Genomic DNA, 17,292 nt, shown 5'->3' on the forward strand with positions numbered 1-17,292 from the left:
CGACCAAGAGTGTCGAGATGCTACTGAAGCCAAGAATACGGCATATAGAGCAACCCTGCAATCAGTAGCAACAGATGAAGGAAAGGTAACGGGAGAAAAGGAGAGAGGAGAAACGTCTATTCCGCAGAAAGAAAAAGGAAATGGAAAGACGTGAGTGTGAGCGAATTGAGATATACAGGAGTCAAAATGAAGTCCGGAAATTCTACCAAAGAATTAAACATCAAACCGATGGCTTTGGTGCAGGGACAAAGAAGGAAATCTGGTAACTGACACAGATAACATGTTAAGGATATGGAAAGAACATTTTACCCAACTGCTAGTGTCCGGCGTTGGTGGCGAAGAGGATACCGCAAAACCAATCCCTGATGATGGTATAGCATGTTTACCTCCTAGTCAGAATGAGTTCCAAGTAGCAGTGACCCGGCTAAAGAACAACAAGGCAGCAGTAGCCGACGGGTTACTCGCTGAATTATTAAAGACCGGAGGCGACACACTGATAAGGCGTATGCATCAGCTTATCTGCTCAATCTGTCTAAAATAAAGCATACCCGATGATTGGAACCTCAGCACACTATGTCCCTAACACAAGAAAGGAGACAAGACGGAATGTGCCAACTACAGAGGAATAAGTCTCCTCCCCATCGCATACAAGATACTCTCGAGCGTACTGTGTGAAAGATTTATCCCTAAAGTCAATTAAATAATTGGGCCCTATCAATGCGGCTTTAGACCTGGTAAATCAACCCTGGACCAGATATTTACACTGCGCCAAATCCTTTGTTGACTACAAAGCCGCCTTCGATACTCCTTGACATTCAAAGGTATTTCCAGCCATATCTGAGTTTGGTATCCCTGCAAAATTAATAAGACTCTGCAGGATGAAACTTGCTGATACGCGTTCCTCAGCAAGAACTAGGAAAAAATCTCTCCGAACCATTTAATACTAAACCAGATTTTAGACAAGGAGACAGCCTATCGTGTCATCTCTTTAATATTCTGTTGGAGAAGATAATACGAGATGCAGATGTGAATAGATGTGGCACACTAATCACAAGAGAACACATACTACTCGCCTATGCCGACGACATCGATATCATAGGTCAGTCATCGGAAGTAGTAACTGCAGCCTTTGAAAGAATCGAAAGAGAGTCAGTGAAAATGGGTCTGGCAGTTAATGGAGATAAGACGAAATGGATGGTTTCAACTCCAAAAAAGCCTTGCACAACCGAGCAGACAAAGAAAATGGAGAAAGTTGGGAACCACAACTTTGAGACAGTCAATAACTTTATCTACCTCGGCACCGCCGTAACCGAAAAGAATGACTCCACTTTTGAGATTAAGCGAAGAATAATACTGGCAAACAGATGCTACTTTGGACTAAGTAAGCAGTTCAGAAACAAAGCCACCTCTCTACAGACGAAGATTACACTATACAAGACACTGATACTACCCGAGCTCTTATATGGTTCTAAAGCATGGGTACTTGTGAAAGCAGATGAGACAGTACTTGGAGTGTTTGAAAGAAAGCTTCTTCGTAAAATATATGGACCAGTTTGCGATAATGGATCTGTATGGGCTGTATGAAGAGCATAGTTACACGCACCAAAATACAACGGCTGCGTTGGCTAGGTCATGTTGTCAGAATAGATGAAGAAAAACCAGCAAAGAAGTCTTTTGAATGCAAACACGGTAGTACACGAAAAACGGGAAGACCAAACGCCCGTCCCGACGACCAAGTGGTGGGAGACACCTCAAAACTTGGTGCCAGAGATTTTAGAATGAGTGCAGAAGATCGAGGCGCTTGGAACGTTATTCAACGTTCGGCTAGTGGAACAAATATTGTGTCATAGCCAATTAAAGTAAGTAAAGTAATTAATAACATCACCATTTGGTTTCAAAACAAAATGTTTTCAGGCTACCACGTATTTTCTAGGCTACCACGTGATTTTCCCCACAACTCCGAACATTCCTCGGGTATTTTGTATGCGGATGATTCCCTTTTATACTCTCACAATGAATCGCCAGCATGTGCTTTGGTCCAAGTCTCGCAATACCTCCATGAGGTTAAAAATTTTTATGATAAATGGGGTATAAAGATAAATACTTCAAAATGCGAAGCCATTTGCATAAGAAATGCATCGGGAAAATGCAAGCGCTTTGTTGTACCTGAGAGCAAATCCTTGAAGCTATTTTTAAATGGCATTGAAATTCCATTTAAAGAGAAAGTTAAATATTTGGGTGTAGAGTTTAACAAACTTTTTAAATTCAACGTACACGCGCGGAAGGTCCGTAATAAGGCCCAGGGAATATTCGCATCGTTTCAAAAAATTCTTGGATACAAATCTTTGCCTGTAAATACGAAACTTTTATTGTACAAGACTTGTATTAGGCCTGTTATCTTATATGGTTTTCCAGTTTGGTTCAGTATATCCCCCATTGTTATGAAAGAACTTGAGATATTTGAGCGGAAAATTTTGAGACTTTGCATTGGGAAGAATTTTAAGCGCATTAACAGAAGATATTCAAATAATTTCATTTATTTGAATTCCAAGTTGAAGCGGCTTTCTTCCTATGTGTGTGATCTTTTGGAGAAATTCAATTTAAGATTAGGGCTTCATGAGAATTCTCATATGATTGACGCTATGAATAGTCAGGCGAACATTGGTTGGTATAATGCTCAGTATTTATCTCCCTTGGGATATATAAATGAACCTGAATCGGGTACTATCGCTTTTTACGAAAAGGCACTAGCCGGCACTCACCGTGGGTAGCTACATCTTAACCTACTTTTCCTTGTTTTTTTTTTTTTTGTTTTTTTTTTTTTTTAGTTATAATTGTTATTATTTTTTGTTTATTTTATTATTTGTAGCTTTAAGTTCAAACCCTAGATTAAGATTTTTCTATTTAATGTAGTAGTCTCGGGAGCAAGGACGTCAATAATTCTAATTTCATGTATCCATATTACATTTTACCTTTTATGCTAAAGCCAGGTGCTGAAACTACCTAATATGTTATTGCGATAATACATTATAGTCATAAGTTTTCTTTATTATGTTTCTAATTCTACTTCAATGTTTAAAAAAAGACTCAATAAATATAAACTAAAAAAACTAAACTAGGCTACCACGCTTTGATCGTCTCGATTTTCTGAGTCAAACTATCCATGTTCCTCTATCTGTCGAAATCACGATAGCGGTCGAACGCGTAGAGCCAGCCGTTGAAATTTTCCACAGATACTTCATATTGATGTAGGTCATTGGGTATTGCAAATGGGCCATATCGGTTCAGACTTGGATATATCTCCCATATAAACCGATCTCCTGATCTGACTTGTTAACCCCTTACGAGCCGTAATTTTTGTCCAATTTGGCTGAAATTTTACATAAGTGTTCTGTGTTATGACTTCCAAAAACTGTGCCAATTACGGTTCAACTCGGTCTAGAACCTAATATAGCTCCCATATGAACCGATCTCTAGATTTGACTTCTTGAGCCCCAGAACCCGTAATTTTTGTCTGATTTGGCTCAAATTTTGCACATAACTGTATTAAGTATGGTCTAAATCGGTCTATAACCTGATATAGCTCCCATATAAGCCGATTTCCCGATTTAACTTCTTGAGCCCCTGAAAGCCTCAATTTTCATCCGATTTGGCTGAAATTTTTTACATAATGTTCTGTTATGACTGTACGGTCCAAATCGGTCAAGAACCTGATCTCGATCTGACTTCTTGAGCCCTAATAAGCCACGACTTTTATTCGATTTGGCTGAAATTTTGCATGTAGTGTTCTGTTATGACTCTCAATAACATGGACTCCCATATTTAAGCAGAATCCATGGTGGTGGGTTCCCAAGATTTAGCCCGGCCGAACTTAGCACCCTTTTACTTGTTATATCCTACAACACCACTGTGGAACTGGGTATTATAACTTTGTGTATTTGTTTGCAACGCTAAGAAGCAGAAGATCTAGACCCATTGATAAGTATACCGATCGGCTTAGAATCACTTCCTGATTCGATTTAGTTATATCTGTCTTTCTGTCCATATGTGATTGTAATCAAGGAGAAGGTCGCATTTATTGTCCGATTGTCACAAAATTTGGCACATGCCACTTCTATGGCCCTAGGACAAATGCTATTGATTTCTAACAAAATCGGTTCAGATTTAGATATAGCTCCCATATATATCCTTCATCCGATATAGCTTTTTAAGGATGTAGAAACCACAATTCTACAAAATTTAATGTGAGGTGTTTTATAGGGTGATTTCTTGAGAGCTATAGGAAAGTTAAAAAAAACATAGAATTCAGGAAAATGCATGAAATCGTTATTTTAATCGACAGTATGGTCCATATAATTTAATGTTTGATGATTATTTCATGCAAATGTAGACCGTGACTGCGCCTCAATGGTCCATCCGCTCAGTCCAATTTTGGCATACTCCTTCCAACATTTCGTCCGGTATCTCACGAATAAATGCTTCAATGTTGTCTTCCTATGCGTCAATTGAAGCGGACTTGTCTGTATAGAAACCAGCTTTAACATAGCCCCACAAAAATAGTCTAAAGGCATTAAATCGCACGATCTAAGTGGCCAATTGACCGGTCCTGAATGTGAAATTAAATGTTTACCAAACTCGCCTCTCAATAAGTCCATGTGTGGCATATGGCACCGTCTTGTTGAAACCACATGTCATGCAAGTCAAGCTCTTGTATTGGGTTGCCCAAAAAGTAATTGCGGATTTTTTAAAAGAAAGTAAATGCATTTTTATTAAAACTTTGAATGAACTTTAATCAAATATACTTTTTTTACACTTTTTTCTAAAGCAAGCTAAAAGTAGCAGCTGATAACTGACAGAAGAAAGAATGCAATTACAGAGTCACAAGCTGTGAAAAAAATTGTCAACGCCGACTATATGAAAAATCCGCAATTACTTTTTGGGCAACCCAATATTTTGGGTACAAAAAGTTGGATATTCTCTCACGGTAGCGCTCACCATTCACAGTTACGTTATGATTCGCATCATCTTTGAAGAAGTACGGTCCAATGATGCCACCAGCCCATAAACCGCACCACACTGTGACTTTTTCTGGATGCATTGGTAGCTCTTGCAGTGCTTCTAGCTGATCTTCACTTAAAAATCGATAATTTTGCTTATTTACGTATATTGAGCCAAAAATGGAAAAAAATGCAAGCCATAAAAAGGAAGTATTGCGCGATGAAGTTTCTTAACTTAGCACGCATTTTGATAATAATATTCAATAATTTGCAAGCGTTGTTCGTTTGTAAGTCGATTCATGGTTAAATTAAAGACCAAACTTTTGACAGTGAAAAAATAAACGTGAAACGTGCATGAGCTGTTTATACCAGTATTGCCAAAAATATAATAGGTACAAAATCACCCTTTATATAGGAGCTATATCCAAATCTGAACCAATTTTTTCCAATTTCAATAGACTTCGTCTCTACGCAAAAAATGTATGTTCCGTGTTCGACCCAGAACGGTGGTGCTCAATTCATATATATTCTTATTCTCTTGACTTCAGACTTTGTTGAGACAGCAACGAATGAGTGTACACATTATATTATACCCTCCACCAATGATTGGGTGTATACTAATTTCGCCATTCCGTCTGTAACGCATTGAGATATTGCTCTGAGACCCACAAAGTATATATATTCTTGATCGTATTGACGTTCAAAGTCGATTTAGCCAGGTCCGTTCGTCTATCTGTCGAAAGTACCCTAACTTTCGAAGAAGTAAAGCTAGGTCTTTAAATTTTGCACAAAAACTTCTTATTAGTGCAGGTAAGTTGAGATTGTAAATGGGCCAAATCGGTTCATGTTTTGGTATCGCTGCCACATACCGATTTTTAATCTCGCTTATTGACTTCTTGAAACTCTAAAGGACGCAATTCTTATCCGATTTGGCTGACATTTTGCACGTAGCGTTTGGCTGACATTTTGCACGTAGCGTTGTTGGTGACTTCCAACAACTGTGCTACATATGGTCTCAATTGGTTCATAACCCAATGCAGCTCCCATATAAACCGATATACCGATTTGAATTCTTGAGTCTCTGGAGGACGCAATTCTTATCCAATTTAGCTGAGGCAATCCCATGGCAGCCGGTTGTACGTACCGGATTGACCCGATGGAGTACTTCATCGGCAAGGGCTGCCACCTCAGTGTATAACCCACTGCTACAACAACAACAATTTAGCTGAGACCTTAAACAATGACTTCTCATACGACCTTCAGCATACATGCCAATCGGTCTCATACCTGATATAGCTCCCTTATAAACCGATTTTACAAATGCACTTCTTGAACCTCTAGATGACGCAGTTCGGATCTGATTCGGCTGAAATCTTGCGCAAAGACTTCTCCCATACAAACCGATCTCCCGGTTATACCTCTTAAGGCTCTATAGCATTATCCAGAAATTTTCATTAATGACTTCTGCTATGATTTCCATCATTCAAATTAAATATAGCCCTAATTTGTCCTTCACCTGATAAAGCTCAAGTAGCATAGCAATTCTCATCCATTATCCTTTGTTTGTCTATAAAAAGAAAGAACTTGACAAATGGTATCCAAGGTGGAGGGTATACAAGATTCGGCCCGGCCCAACTTAGCACGCTTCTACTGTTCTGTTTTCAATCTAGACTCAATGTTTTCTTTTGATTTAATGCTAAACAGAATAGAAAACTTTACATAATTTTCTTTTTTCTTTCATTGAGAGTCATGGAGAAAATTTGAGTAATTTTAAGAGAGTGGCTCACGCATACAATCTCATTTTCATTTTGTGAACATCTGATTCAGAACCATTCCTTGCCAAGGACTACTTCCCCCAAAACTAAAAAAATTTCTGGTTTATATGCTTTTTGTGTGTGTTTACCTAATACTAAACCACTAATATTTTTAAAGGACGAATTTAAATATGACAGATTATCTCGTTGAAATCTGACATTAACATCATCCTAACAGTGTGCTACAGTTTACAAATGTATTCGTTTTAATAACAAAATTATATGTTATATTTACAACAGCCCAAAAATATGTTACAAACTTTAATACGAAAATATTCCAGAGATGAATGCACGGAATGCTCCAAATCTTAGCATAGATAAATTAAAGATAATGATTTTGTAGTTCCCAAATAACCTGATTGATGGCGCTTGTGAGAATAGATAAATGGGAGCACTTAGATTAGTGCATGCCTTAAGTGAACAATATTTTTTTCCGGGATATTGGTCTCTATCGGGTAAGGATGTTGAGAGAGCCAAAACTACTCACTATTCTAAATTTTGTTAATTTGCTTTATGGGTTCTAATACAACACACCATATAAATACAGTTCGATCTTGACCGTACTCGGCACAGGTATCGAGGGGCCTAATTCAACTCAAGGCCACCGTGGAACAGAGGTAAGCCTGTCCGCCTTTGATGCCGAAAGCCTGGTTTTCTCATTCGAAAATTTAACTTTCTTACTACGTAAGAAAAATATATGTGAACCTGTCTCCAATTTACACATAGGCATACTGCGGGCGGACAGGCACACGGGCATCGTTAAATCTTCTTAGAATTGTTACGACAATAAAGTATTGTTAGGGTCGGAAATGGATATTTCGATGTGTTTCAAACGGAATGACTAAATGAATATATGCCCCCTATTCTATGGTGGTGGGTACAAAAATGCAAAATCTACCAAAATCGAAATGGGTCCATCCGACCGAGCTTTAAGGTTGAAAGTATATCCTACCAAATTTGGTAGAAAAAGCCCAAAGGGGCAACGCTGGTTTAGTGTCTCGTGACTTCTGAGTATCTCGTGAGTTGTAGGCGTTTCGTAAATAATGAATTTTCTCGTGAGTGGCTCCTCCGTCGTAATTTTCTCGTGAGTAAAATTTATGTTTCGTGAGCGTTAGTCGATATAGAATAGCCATGTGTGAGTAACATTTTTTCTCGTGAGCATGAGCGAAAGTTCATTCACGTGAACATCTCTAACACTTACCGAACATGGCAACATGGGGGTGGGGCGGGCTCCCAGACTCTTGGCACCAGAATACCAGGATACCAAATCCTTGTTCTACTTCCAAATACATTTTTTTCGAGTTACATTTTACCAAGGTCGATAAATATGGTAGGCTTGTGAGGTGTTTTGGAGGTGGGCGGCCAACAAGACTCTTGGTCCTTAAAATATACATCAGTTTCCTGCTCTTATTTCAAATACCTTTAATTTGAGTTTCAGTGTGTAATGATCGGTCTGTATGACTGATTTTAAGGGGTTTTGTGGAAGGGTGGCCCCAGAAACTTTGGTGCAAATTTAAATACCATATTCGTATTCTACTCACCAAGATCTTTCATTTGAGTCCCCAATTGCTATTATCGGCCAATATGGGTGTTTAAAGGAGAGTTTAGGGTGGAAACGGCTCCCTAAATACTTGGACACAATTTTTAATATCAAATTCGTACTGCACCCTCAAATATCTTTCATTTGAGTTCCATATTGGCCCGATCGGTCCAATTTTATTTTTGGGCGGCGCCTTTGTGGTAAAAGGCAGGGTCCGCCCCCTTCCGATATCAGCAAATAATATGCGCATTACTTCTTCCAGACCGTATTCGTAATCTACTCTTGAATACATTTCACTTGAGCCCCATATTGTCATGATCGTCCAAAATGCCTATTTAAAAGGGTTTTGTGGTCGGGGCGACTACCTAAGTACTTGGACCCAATTTTTAATATCGGTCCACTTTTATTTTTGGGCTTTGCTTTTGGGTAACCTACACAATCTGTGGAAATTTCAAGAAAATCGGTTCAGCCGTTTTTGAGTTTATACTGAACAAACAAATTTACAAACTCGCTCCCAAATTCCTTTTACTTCAATCTCACATTGACCTATATGTTCGTTTGGGATTCTTTGGATGCAGGGCGGCTCCCCAGACAGTTGAGTCCGAAATTCTTTTGGCATCCTTTTCCCCAACACATTTGCCCATTCTGTGTTGATGGGTACAACAGAACATAATGAAGTATTTAAAAATATTCCCTTTGAAAGTTTAAGGCTTAAATCAATCAACCCTAGAGATGGGTTTCTGCTGGGCAAACAACCAATGCTTGAGTATTTATTGGGTTAATACCCAATAACGATGTCTCGGAATTTCCTCTCGGCCACTAGCACATCCGAGGGGGATGGCAGTTCACTGAAGCATCGATTGGTATACTCTCTGAAGCCAGCCCAATCGGCCTTCTTCTGATTGATAAACGTCCGGCGTTCAGAGATTATGAAGTCGGGCGGTCGGTCGATGGTGGGAATTATGGGGAGAGGGTCTGACCCCAAAGAGATGACTGCCTGCGAGGATACGTCACTCAGAAGATCAGGGGATGCAATGGATATGTCTGGCGAGCTGCTGCACCTCCTACTAATTCTAGTGGGGGCATCCTCATTCACCGTGCAAAACGTGGATCCTTCAATCTGCTCTGCCAAAGCTATACCACGCTGGTCGTTACCTATGGGAGAATGCCATGAAGTGTGATGCGCATTAAAGTCCCCCAGGACCAGACGATTATGGCCAGATAGTAACCCACATATGTCGGGGTTGTAAGCTTGGCCATTAAACGGGACACAGCTACCAACCGGCGGTATGTACACGTTGTATAGCTCTATCTCGGCAGTACCGAACCTGACTGCTATCTCCATGCACTCCATGTAGGGTTCACTAGCGCCAGGCGCAGGCGAGATGGGTCTACATTGCACGGAATGGTGTATCACGAAGGCCAATCCCCCACCTCCATTCCTTGAGCGATCCTTACGTAGTTTATTGTTGGCACGAAAAGCTTAATAGCAAGCTACAGGACGCGTCCACAGGTTGCGGATACCTGCAACGGCAGTCGCAGACAATCAGCGGTATCGAGCGGAAAGTCACAGTGAGAGGCCGGGCGGCACCGGCTTTTGCACAAATACTGAGTGGCTATGATGCTCGATATGACAAAGCGGGTTATTGGCGTCTTTAAATAACCAATGGCCACCCTTTTCCCTCGGCGATCGGTCCTTTGAACTGGAATGAGCTTGCTCAACTGCAGGAACTTGACGAGGATGGCCACCTTCACATGAAAATGTGGCTACAACAACAACAATGTATGCGGGAAGTCTCTTATAATAGATACAGATTTTATCCTTAGGATATGGAAAGGATATTTTTCCAGCAGGTGATATTCGATAGTAGCGACGATGGGGATTCCTCAAATCCAATCACTCAATAATTTTAGTAACCCCTTTTAAAGCTTATTTTACCTCTCCCTCTCCCAGTGTTGTTAAAATATAATTTGGACTTCATGTTTAAAAATGGAATTTTATTCCTTAAAAATATTTTTAATTTAGGTATGCGAATAAAAATATATTAACACAACTTTTGTAAAATTTAAAAAAATACAGGCCTTGCAAGTACTTAAACTAAGGAATATAATATTAAAAAAAAAACTTTTTTTTTAGTTTTCTTCAACACAAAACGTATACAAAATGTGAGCAATCTTTTCTATCAAAAGACATGAAAATGAATGGATTTGTCGTAGTAAAAATGAATTTTCAAAAAAAAAAATATATTTTTATCAAAATAAAAAAATTAGAATGTGATAAAAGTGTATCTCATAACGAATGCCTTCTTAGTTTTCACTAAAATATTTTTATTTTTAAAAGAAGATGAATGGACAAAGAGAGAGAGAGAGAGATACGGAAATTGAGAAGTTTTTCTTTTAGTTTTGAAAAAGCTCTGTAAATTGAGAGAAAAAATGTAGAAATTAATACATTTTGTTAAGTTTATTTATTTTACATTTGTTTCGATGTATAAAAACAATAAAATAATTAGCAATAGATTAGTTTTATAAATACAGTTTGCAGAGTTATTGGTCTTTGTAGATAGGATCTCATGTCGTTATAAAAAATAGAGTTTATGCGTTATTATTATTATTTGTTTTATGTATAACTTAAATGACTATAAGCGGCGTTTATTTTGTTTTGTAGTTGTTAAATTAAATTTTATATATATGCATATATACAAACAGTGTTTTCGGATAGGGGAGGTTACGAGTTTAGGAAACATGTTTTTTTTCAGCCGATTAAGCGGAACCCATCAATGTTTCATTGCCCAGCATTTCTCGTGACACCAAAGCGCCGGGCGCAACTCGTGTTCGAGATCGCGGTCGACTCAGTTGTGCTCGTCGTTCGGCTCCGGCCGGTCGTTGTCTTCTTTGCTGTCGACTATTGCGATTGCCAAAAGCTGAACCAGTCTGTAGTGCTTCTAGCAAACTATCCATGACACCTTCTTGGGCATGGGCAGCATCCATATCGACCAAAGCCAATTTACGCTGCTGCCTTTCCATTTGTTCGCGAAGCGATTGTTCACGAGCCTCCTGTAGGCGTCTCTTCTTTTCCTCCTCTTCACGTTGGCGTACGATTTCCTGGTGAGCATGTACAAAGGCATCCTTAAAGGTTTTTATATCGACAAAGAATTCCTCCATGGTATATTTAGCGGGATCAAATGCAAAGTACTCGCCAAGCTCTTTGTAAAGTTTCTCCATTTGCACTTGCATTTTACCTAAAAATAGAAAAACAATGCAAGTTATTACAACAGTGACATTTTATTTAAGATTAGCGCAAGACGATAAGCAATCCCTGCACGGGATAGCTGTGAGATTCACACAGTCTGGAACTTTTTTGAGTTCCAATCTGTGTGGTGCTCACAGCTGTCACGAGACGCTTAGCTGCGAGCTCTCAGGTGCGTACAAAAGTTGCAAATAGTGTAATGCTCCATACGGAGTAGCTGCAATTGCAGTCACGGACAATCAACGGTATCGAGCGGATAGTCTCAGTGAGAGGCCGGGCGGCACCGCATCGTTCTCGATATGTCAAGGCGAGTAATTAGCACCTTTCAATAACCAATGGCCAACGTGTTTCCGCGGCGATCGGTCCTTTGGACCGGAACGAGCTTGCTCACCTACAGGAACTTGACGAGCATAGCCATCTCCGTATGCAAATGTGGCTACAACGTCAACGACGTCGATAAACAATCTAAAAGAAGTATTAGACAATAGGTCTGATCGCGTACTTTTCCTGTAGCTACATTTACATTTTTTGATATCCGAAGGGGGCGAGGACGCTCCCCCTTACCCCAATTTTCAAAAACGCCAGATCTCGGAGATTTAAGCGAAATTTTGCATACCACCATATGGTACCCCAAAAACACAAAATTGGTATACAATTTTGGGGTCAACTTACTTGGGGGGACGCCCCATCTCAAAACCCACACGAACGGACATGTTTACCGACTAGGACAATATGTGGGGGGTCCCCCACCCCCAATAACACCACCCAACAGGACACTTTTACCGCTTTGCAAATGAGAGGTATATAAGAGCAGAGTACGAACTTGGCATAAAAATGTCACCCTTAGTGTCGGGGGATTCTCCACCCCCAGAAACACCACCCAACAAGACACTTTTACCGCTTTGGGCAATATGGGTATCAAATGGGAGGTATTTAAGAGTAGAGTACGAACTTGGCATAAAAATGTCATCTTAAGGGTCGAGGGGTTCCCCGCCCCCAAAAACACCACTCAAACCAAATCGGGACATAACTACCAACCGGCGGTACATACACGTTGTATCTCTGCAGAACTGGACCTGATTGGCATCATGATACATTCCATGTAAAGGTCACAAACGACAGGCGCAGGCAAGATTTGTCTATATTGCATGGAATGGTGTTTTACGAAGGCCAATCCTCCACTCCTGTGGGATCTGGTTCTAAGTCGAGTAGGATTGGCTGGGCAGTCAAATAGGTATCGTGTTGGCTCTGGTTACAATCGGGACCGACGTCTAACACATTGCCATCATCTACTGGCACGCAGTTGAGTCACAACTACTATGGTTTCCCGAGGGAGGCTAACTTCTTCAAGTGCAATGGGTGGCGGTCGATCTTGAGCTGTTCACCACTTCTGCTACCGCGTCTGCGTAAATTACATTCAGACCCGCCGCCTGATTAAGAGGGTTTCTCTTGTAGCGCTAAAACTCACGCTCTTGATCAAGTAGATCCATCTTGATATCTCTGGGTGATGAACACCTATCCAGAAGGTGGTGTTTGGGACTGTATCTGCGATATCAACCCAGTAAATACTGTTTAGACAGCATATAGTTGTGTCTTCGCATGGGTAGGATCTTGGTTTCCTGATGGAAGTAGTACACAAGAAAATTGACGAGTCAGCCCATCGCAGTACATAGGACAGATAGAGATCTGATAGATCTCAATGTTATTTCACTGCGTGTCAAAAATGTCAACAGTTATAAGAAAATTACGAGTATATATGCCAATTTTCGTAACAATCGGTTGACAAAAGACAACATTATTGTACAATAAATTACTGAAAATCGAACGATCACATATATCTAAATCCAAACCGATTTCGACCAAACTTTTTAGATATTGTGTTAGCCGTTAGGAAAGCGTTGTGCAAAATTTACGCAATATTGGTCAATAAATGCGCTTTCAGTGAAAATCTAGAAGTGAAAATCGTGAGATTTGTATATATGGGAGCTGTATCCAAATCTTTACCGACTTCTATGAGATTTATCAGTAATGTCGAAAATCATGAAAAAATTCTTCCTGTCAAATTTTGAGAGAATCGGTTTACAAATGACCATATTATTGCAACATTGCTCATATAGCTCACATATCTCTGTGAGCTATATCTTAATCTGAATCGATTTCGAATCGAATAAAAAAGTGATTCTGAGTCGATCGGTATACTTATCAATGGGTATAGCTCTCTTCCTTCTGGGTGTTACAAACAAATGCACCAAGTTATAATACCCTATACCACAGTAGTGGTGTAGGATATAAATATGCCGTGTGAGAACGGGTAGAGAAATTTCTCTTTGAAATTTGGAATAGTTAGAGCTGAAGCGCTATCGAGATCGTGCGCAAAATTTCAAGGCACTAGGTGGCCCGGGCGCCTCGGCATTTCGAAAAATTGTTCGGGCTGCCAAATCTCCACTCCATTTGCGAAGTAATTTTTGGTTCGGTTTTCATTTATATGCATAACTTGAATTCGTGACAAAATTTGCAACGAATTCGCCGCAACAATCGTTCGAATCTGATTATTCAATGAAAAGTTATACAGTTTGGAAGCCAAAAAATGTGAAAAAAGTGTATTTTTGCATTTTTTGGTCAAAAAAAAAAATATTTTCATTGATTAGTCTTTATTGAAACAACTTGCTTAAATACCTTAATTTTTTCTTTTATTGTTTGTAAAAAGGACATATTGTAGATGCTTTTTAAGTGAAATTTTAACAAGATATGCCGACTTAAACGGATGCTATATGTACTACGAAATGGGCAATTTTTTATTATAAAAATGGAAGAACTCCTCGAGCTCGAAAATTCCAAACCCTAGGTCCTCCAATTGGGCAAATGTTTTTTTTACTCAAAATGTCCCCTAAACTCATGCAAAAAAATTTTTTTGCACCTCACAATATTTGTAGTCTCCACAGCAAATTTACTAAAAATAAAGTAGATTTTGAAACCATCATTGCCCGAAAGGGGTATTTTGGGGATTTTTGTTAAAAAGTCTTTAAAAATAGAGATATTGAGCTGAAACTTTGCACAGCTTCTTTTTCTCTTTTGTCCATAAGCAGGTTAAGTTCGAAGATGGGCTATATCGGACTATATCTTGATATAGCCCCCATATAGACTGATCAACCGATTTAGGGTCGTAGGCCCATAAATGCCACATTTACTATCCGATTTTGCTGCAATTTGTGACAGCCATGTGTTAGGCCAATCGATATCCTTTTCAATTTGGCCCAGATCGGTCCAGATTTTGATATAGCTGTCATATAGACCGATCTCTCAATTTAAGATTTTGGGCCCATAAAAGGCGCATTTATGGTCCGATGTCGCCGAAATTTGGGACAGTTAGTTTTGCTTGGCTCCTCGACATCTTTCTGTAATATGGCACAGATCAATCTAGATTTGGATATAGCTGCCATATAGACTGATCCCTAGATTTAAGGTCTTGGGCCTATAAAAAGCGCATTTATTGTCCAATTTCGCCAAAAATTTGGGAATTTGATTTGTTAGGCCCTTCGCCAGCCCTCTTTAATTTGGCCCAGATCGATTTATATATAGATGTCATATAAACCGACCTCTCGGTTTAACGCCTTTTACTTGTTCGAAATGCCGAGGTGACCAACTTTAGGGTCCTGCCTAGAGGCGCCCGCACAACTTAGGGCCTTGCACTCGATCTCGATAACACCTCAGCTCTAACTACTACGAATTTCAAAGAGATATCTCTACACGTTCTCATACGGCATATTTTACTGGTTTTTTGGATTTTCTGTGCTGTGCGTCGCCTCTCGATAGGTAGGAGTTGGGAAGTTGAAATTAAACTGAGAAACGAGCTTCAAAATACGACTGAATGCGATGCGTAAGAGGAGATTGGATCGTGATGATTAGTCTGGGATCAGGGATCAGACAGTTATGCCGTGCGTAGAATAATGAAGAACGTACTCAGCGACGGTACTGATCGCGTGGCAAGGGGAATGCGCCGAGAGAGGCGTAAGTAGTATGACGTACTCAATCTAATGCCTTTGCGCCTATGTTTTGAGAGAGCGGCACGAAGTTGTCCCCTTGCACTTAAGTAGTTGTGAAACTGGAGTTACCCGTACTTTGGATTGGATACTCTATCGTTTTGTTGGCAGCTTTGGGGTATATTAGACAAGATTGACTATGTACCATAGGAGTCTTTCCTCGCTGAAGGAATTGTAGGTTTTTCTCTAGGAGGGTGATATGGGATACACCATCTTCCCCTGGACCATCTGTATACACGGACATAATTGGTATGAATAAGAATCTTTAAGTTCTTATGAATGAAGGCTCTAAAGCAACATGTCTTCTTCTATTATTGCAAATTGCAAATTTTGCCCATGAACATTCCGCTAAAGAACAGGGGCAAACTTCTCACATATCAATGAGTGCAGTCCGATTTAAGTTAAAGCTCAATGATAAGGGGCCTCCGAACGGCGTGCCGCAGTGCGACACCTCTTTGGAGAGAAGTTTTACATGGCATAGTACCTCACAAATGTTGCCAGCATTAGGAGGGGAAAACCACCGCTGAAAATTTTTTCTGATGGTCTCGCCAGGATTCGAACCCAGGCGTTCAGCGTCATAGGCGGACATGCTAACCTCTGCGCTACGGTGGCCTCCACCTGTGTTGATTAAAACTCAAGACCAAGTAAAGTTGACTTTTTTTACAAAGTTTTTATTATTTTTTTTTTAATCCAATATTTGGTACTTTCGTTGGAAAACATCATCAGGATAAACCGCGCTTACGCTTTGGTTGTTTTCGTTGCAACGAAACAGCGGCTTAATCACAGAGCATAGAGAAAAGCTCTGTGATTAATTTTGTATTGTTAGCGCTTTTTATCCCAAATGATGTCCTTCAGTGAAAGGACGAAATATTGGATATAAATAAATACCAAAAAGATTTTGTGAAAAAAATCAACGATACTTGGCCTCGAGCTTAAGAATTAATCTACAGAGGAATAAGAATATATAACAATACTCGTTGGTGTTGCATTTCTTCCACTATCATTTCTTGAAATCAAGCTGTTATACCCCTTGAATTCACATGATTATTGCAGATTGCAACTAAAGACTTGCTTACAGTTGTTTCCACTTACCCAACACATCGACTTGTTGCCTGCAATCCGATGCAAATTTACTCATCACCTCGGAAAACTTGTCATCCTCACATTGTGGCACTTTGTTGTTTTGTAAATCGGTTTCCAGATTCTTCACCGCTGCATTAATTTGCCTCATAGATTTTTGAATGGCATCGATGTTGACACGAGAAGCTTTATCCACATGGGTCATATCATCGTAGAAGGACAAGGCATCGGGGAATTTCTTCTCCACCACATCGACTAAGTAGTGTAATAGAGTCTGTTTGTTCTCCGCATCCTTTGTGTTGGTCAATTTGGTCAGATAAGAAATTTCAAAACCATATGCTAATTCATTTTTCGAACCAGAATTCATGAAGTTGCCCATAAGGAGAATGAGTTCAAGTATTTTGGAGAATTTTTTGTTATTTCGTATTTCTTCGCAGGCAGCTGTGCCCGCCACAATATCGGGTTTGATGTCTTGGACCATGTCAGTAAATGTTAGCTTAAAGTTCAGATTGTTCAAGCGAGGCGACAGACGCTTAATTTCACCTGTGTTGAGAAAATTAATTAACAAATTCTG

The 17,292-nt window shown here is 39.7% G+C and overlaps 1 protein-coding gene across 2 annotated transcripts in view; it reads right to left on the reverse strand.

The window, feature by feature from the left end:
* Positions 1-10,953: 10,953 nt before the first annotated feature.
* Positions 10,954-17,292, reverse strand: part of LOC106088915 (protein diaphanous) — a 79,085-nt gene continuing 72,746 nt past the window's right edge. For both annotated transcript variants that reach the window (XM_013254629.2, XM_013254630.2), the window contains 2 exons: positions 16,731-17,261; positions 10,954-11,590 (listed from right to left, as the gene is read on the reverse strand). In XM_013254629.2, coding sequence (XP_013110083.2) covers positions 11,112-11,590; positions 16,731-17,261 — 1,010 coding nt within the window. In that variant the 3' untranslated portion in view covers positions 10,954-11,111. The remainder of the gene's footprint in view (positions 11,591-16,730; positions 17,262-17,292) is intronic.

Source organism: Stomoxys calcitrans, chromosome 3 (assembly GCF_963082655.1).
Source record: "Stomoxys calcitrans chromosome 3, idStoCalc2.1, whole genome shotgun sequence".
Classification (NCBI taxonomy): domain Eukaryota; kingdom Metazoa; phylum Arthropoda; class Insecta; order Diptera; family Muscidae; genus Stomoxys; species Stomoxys calcitrans.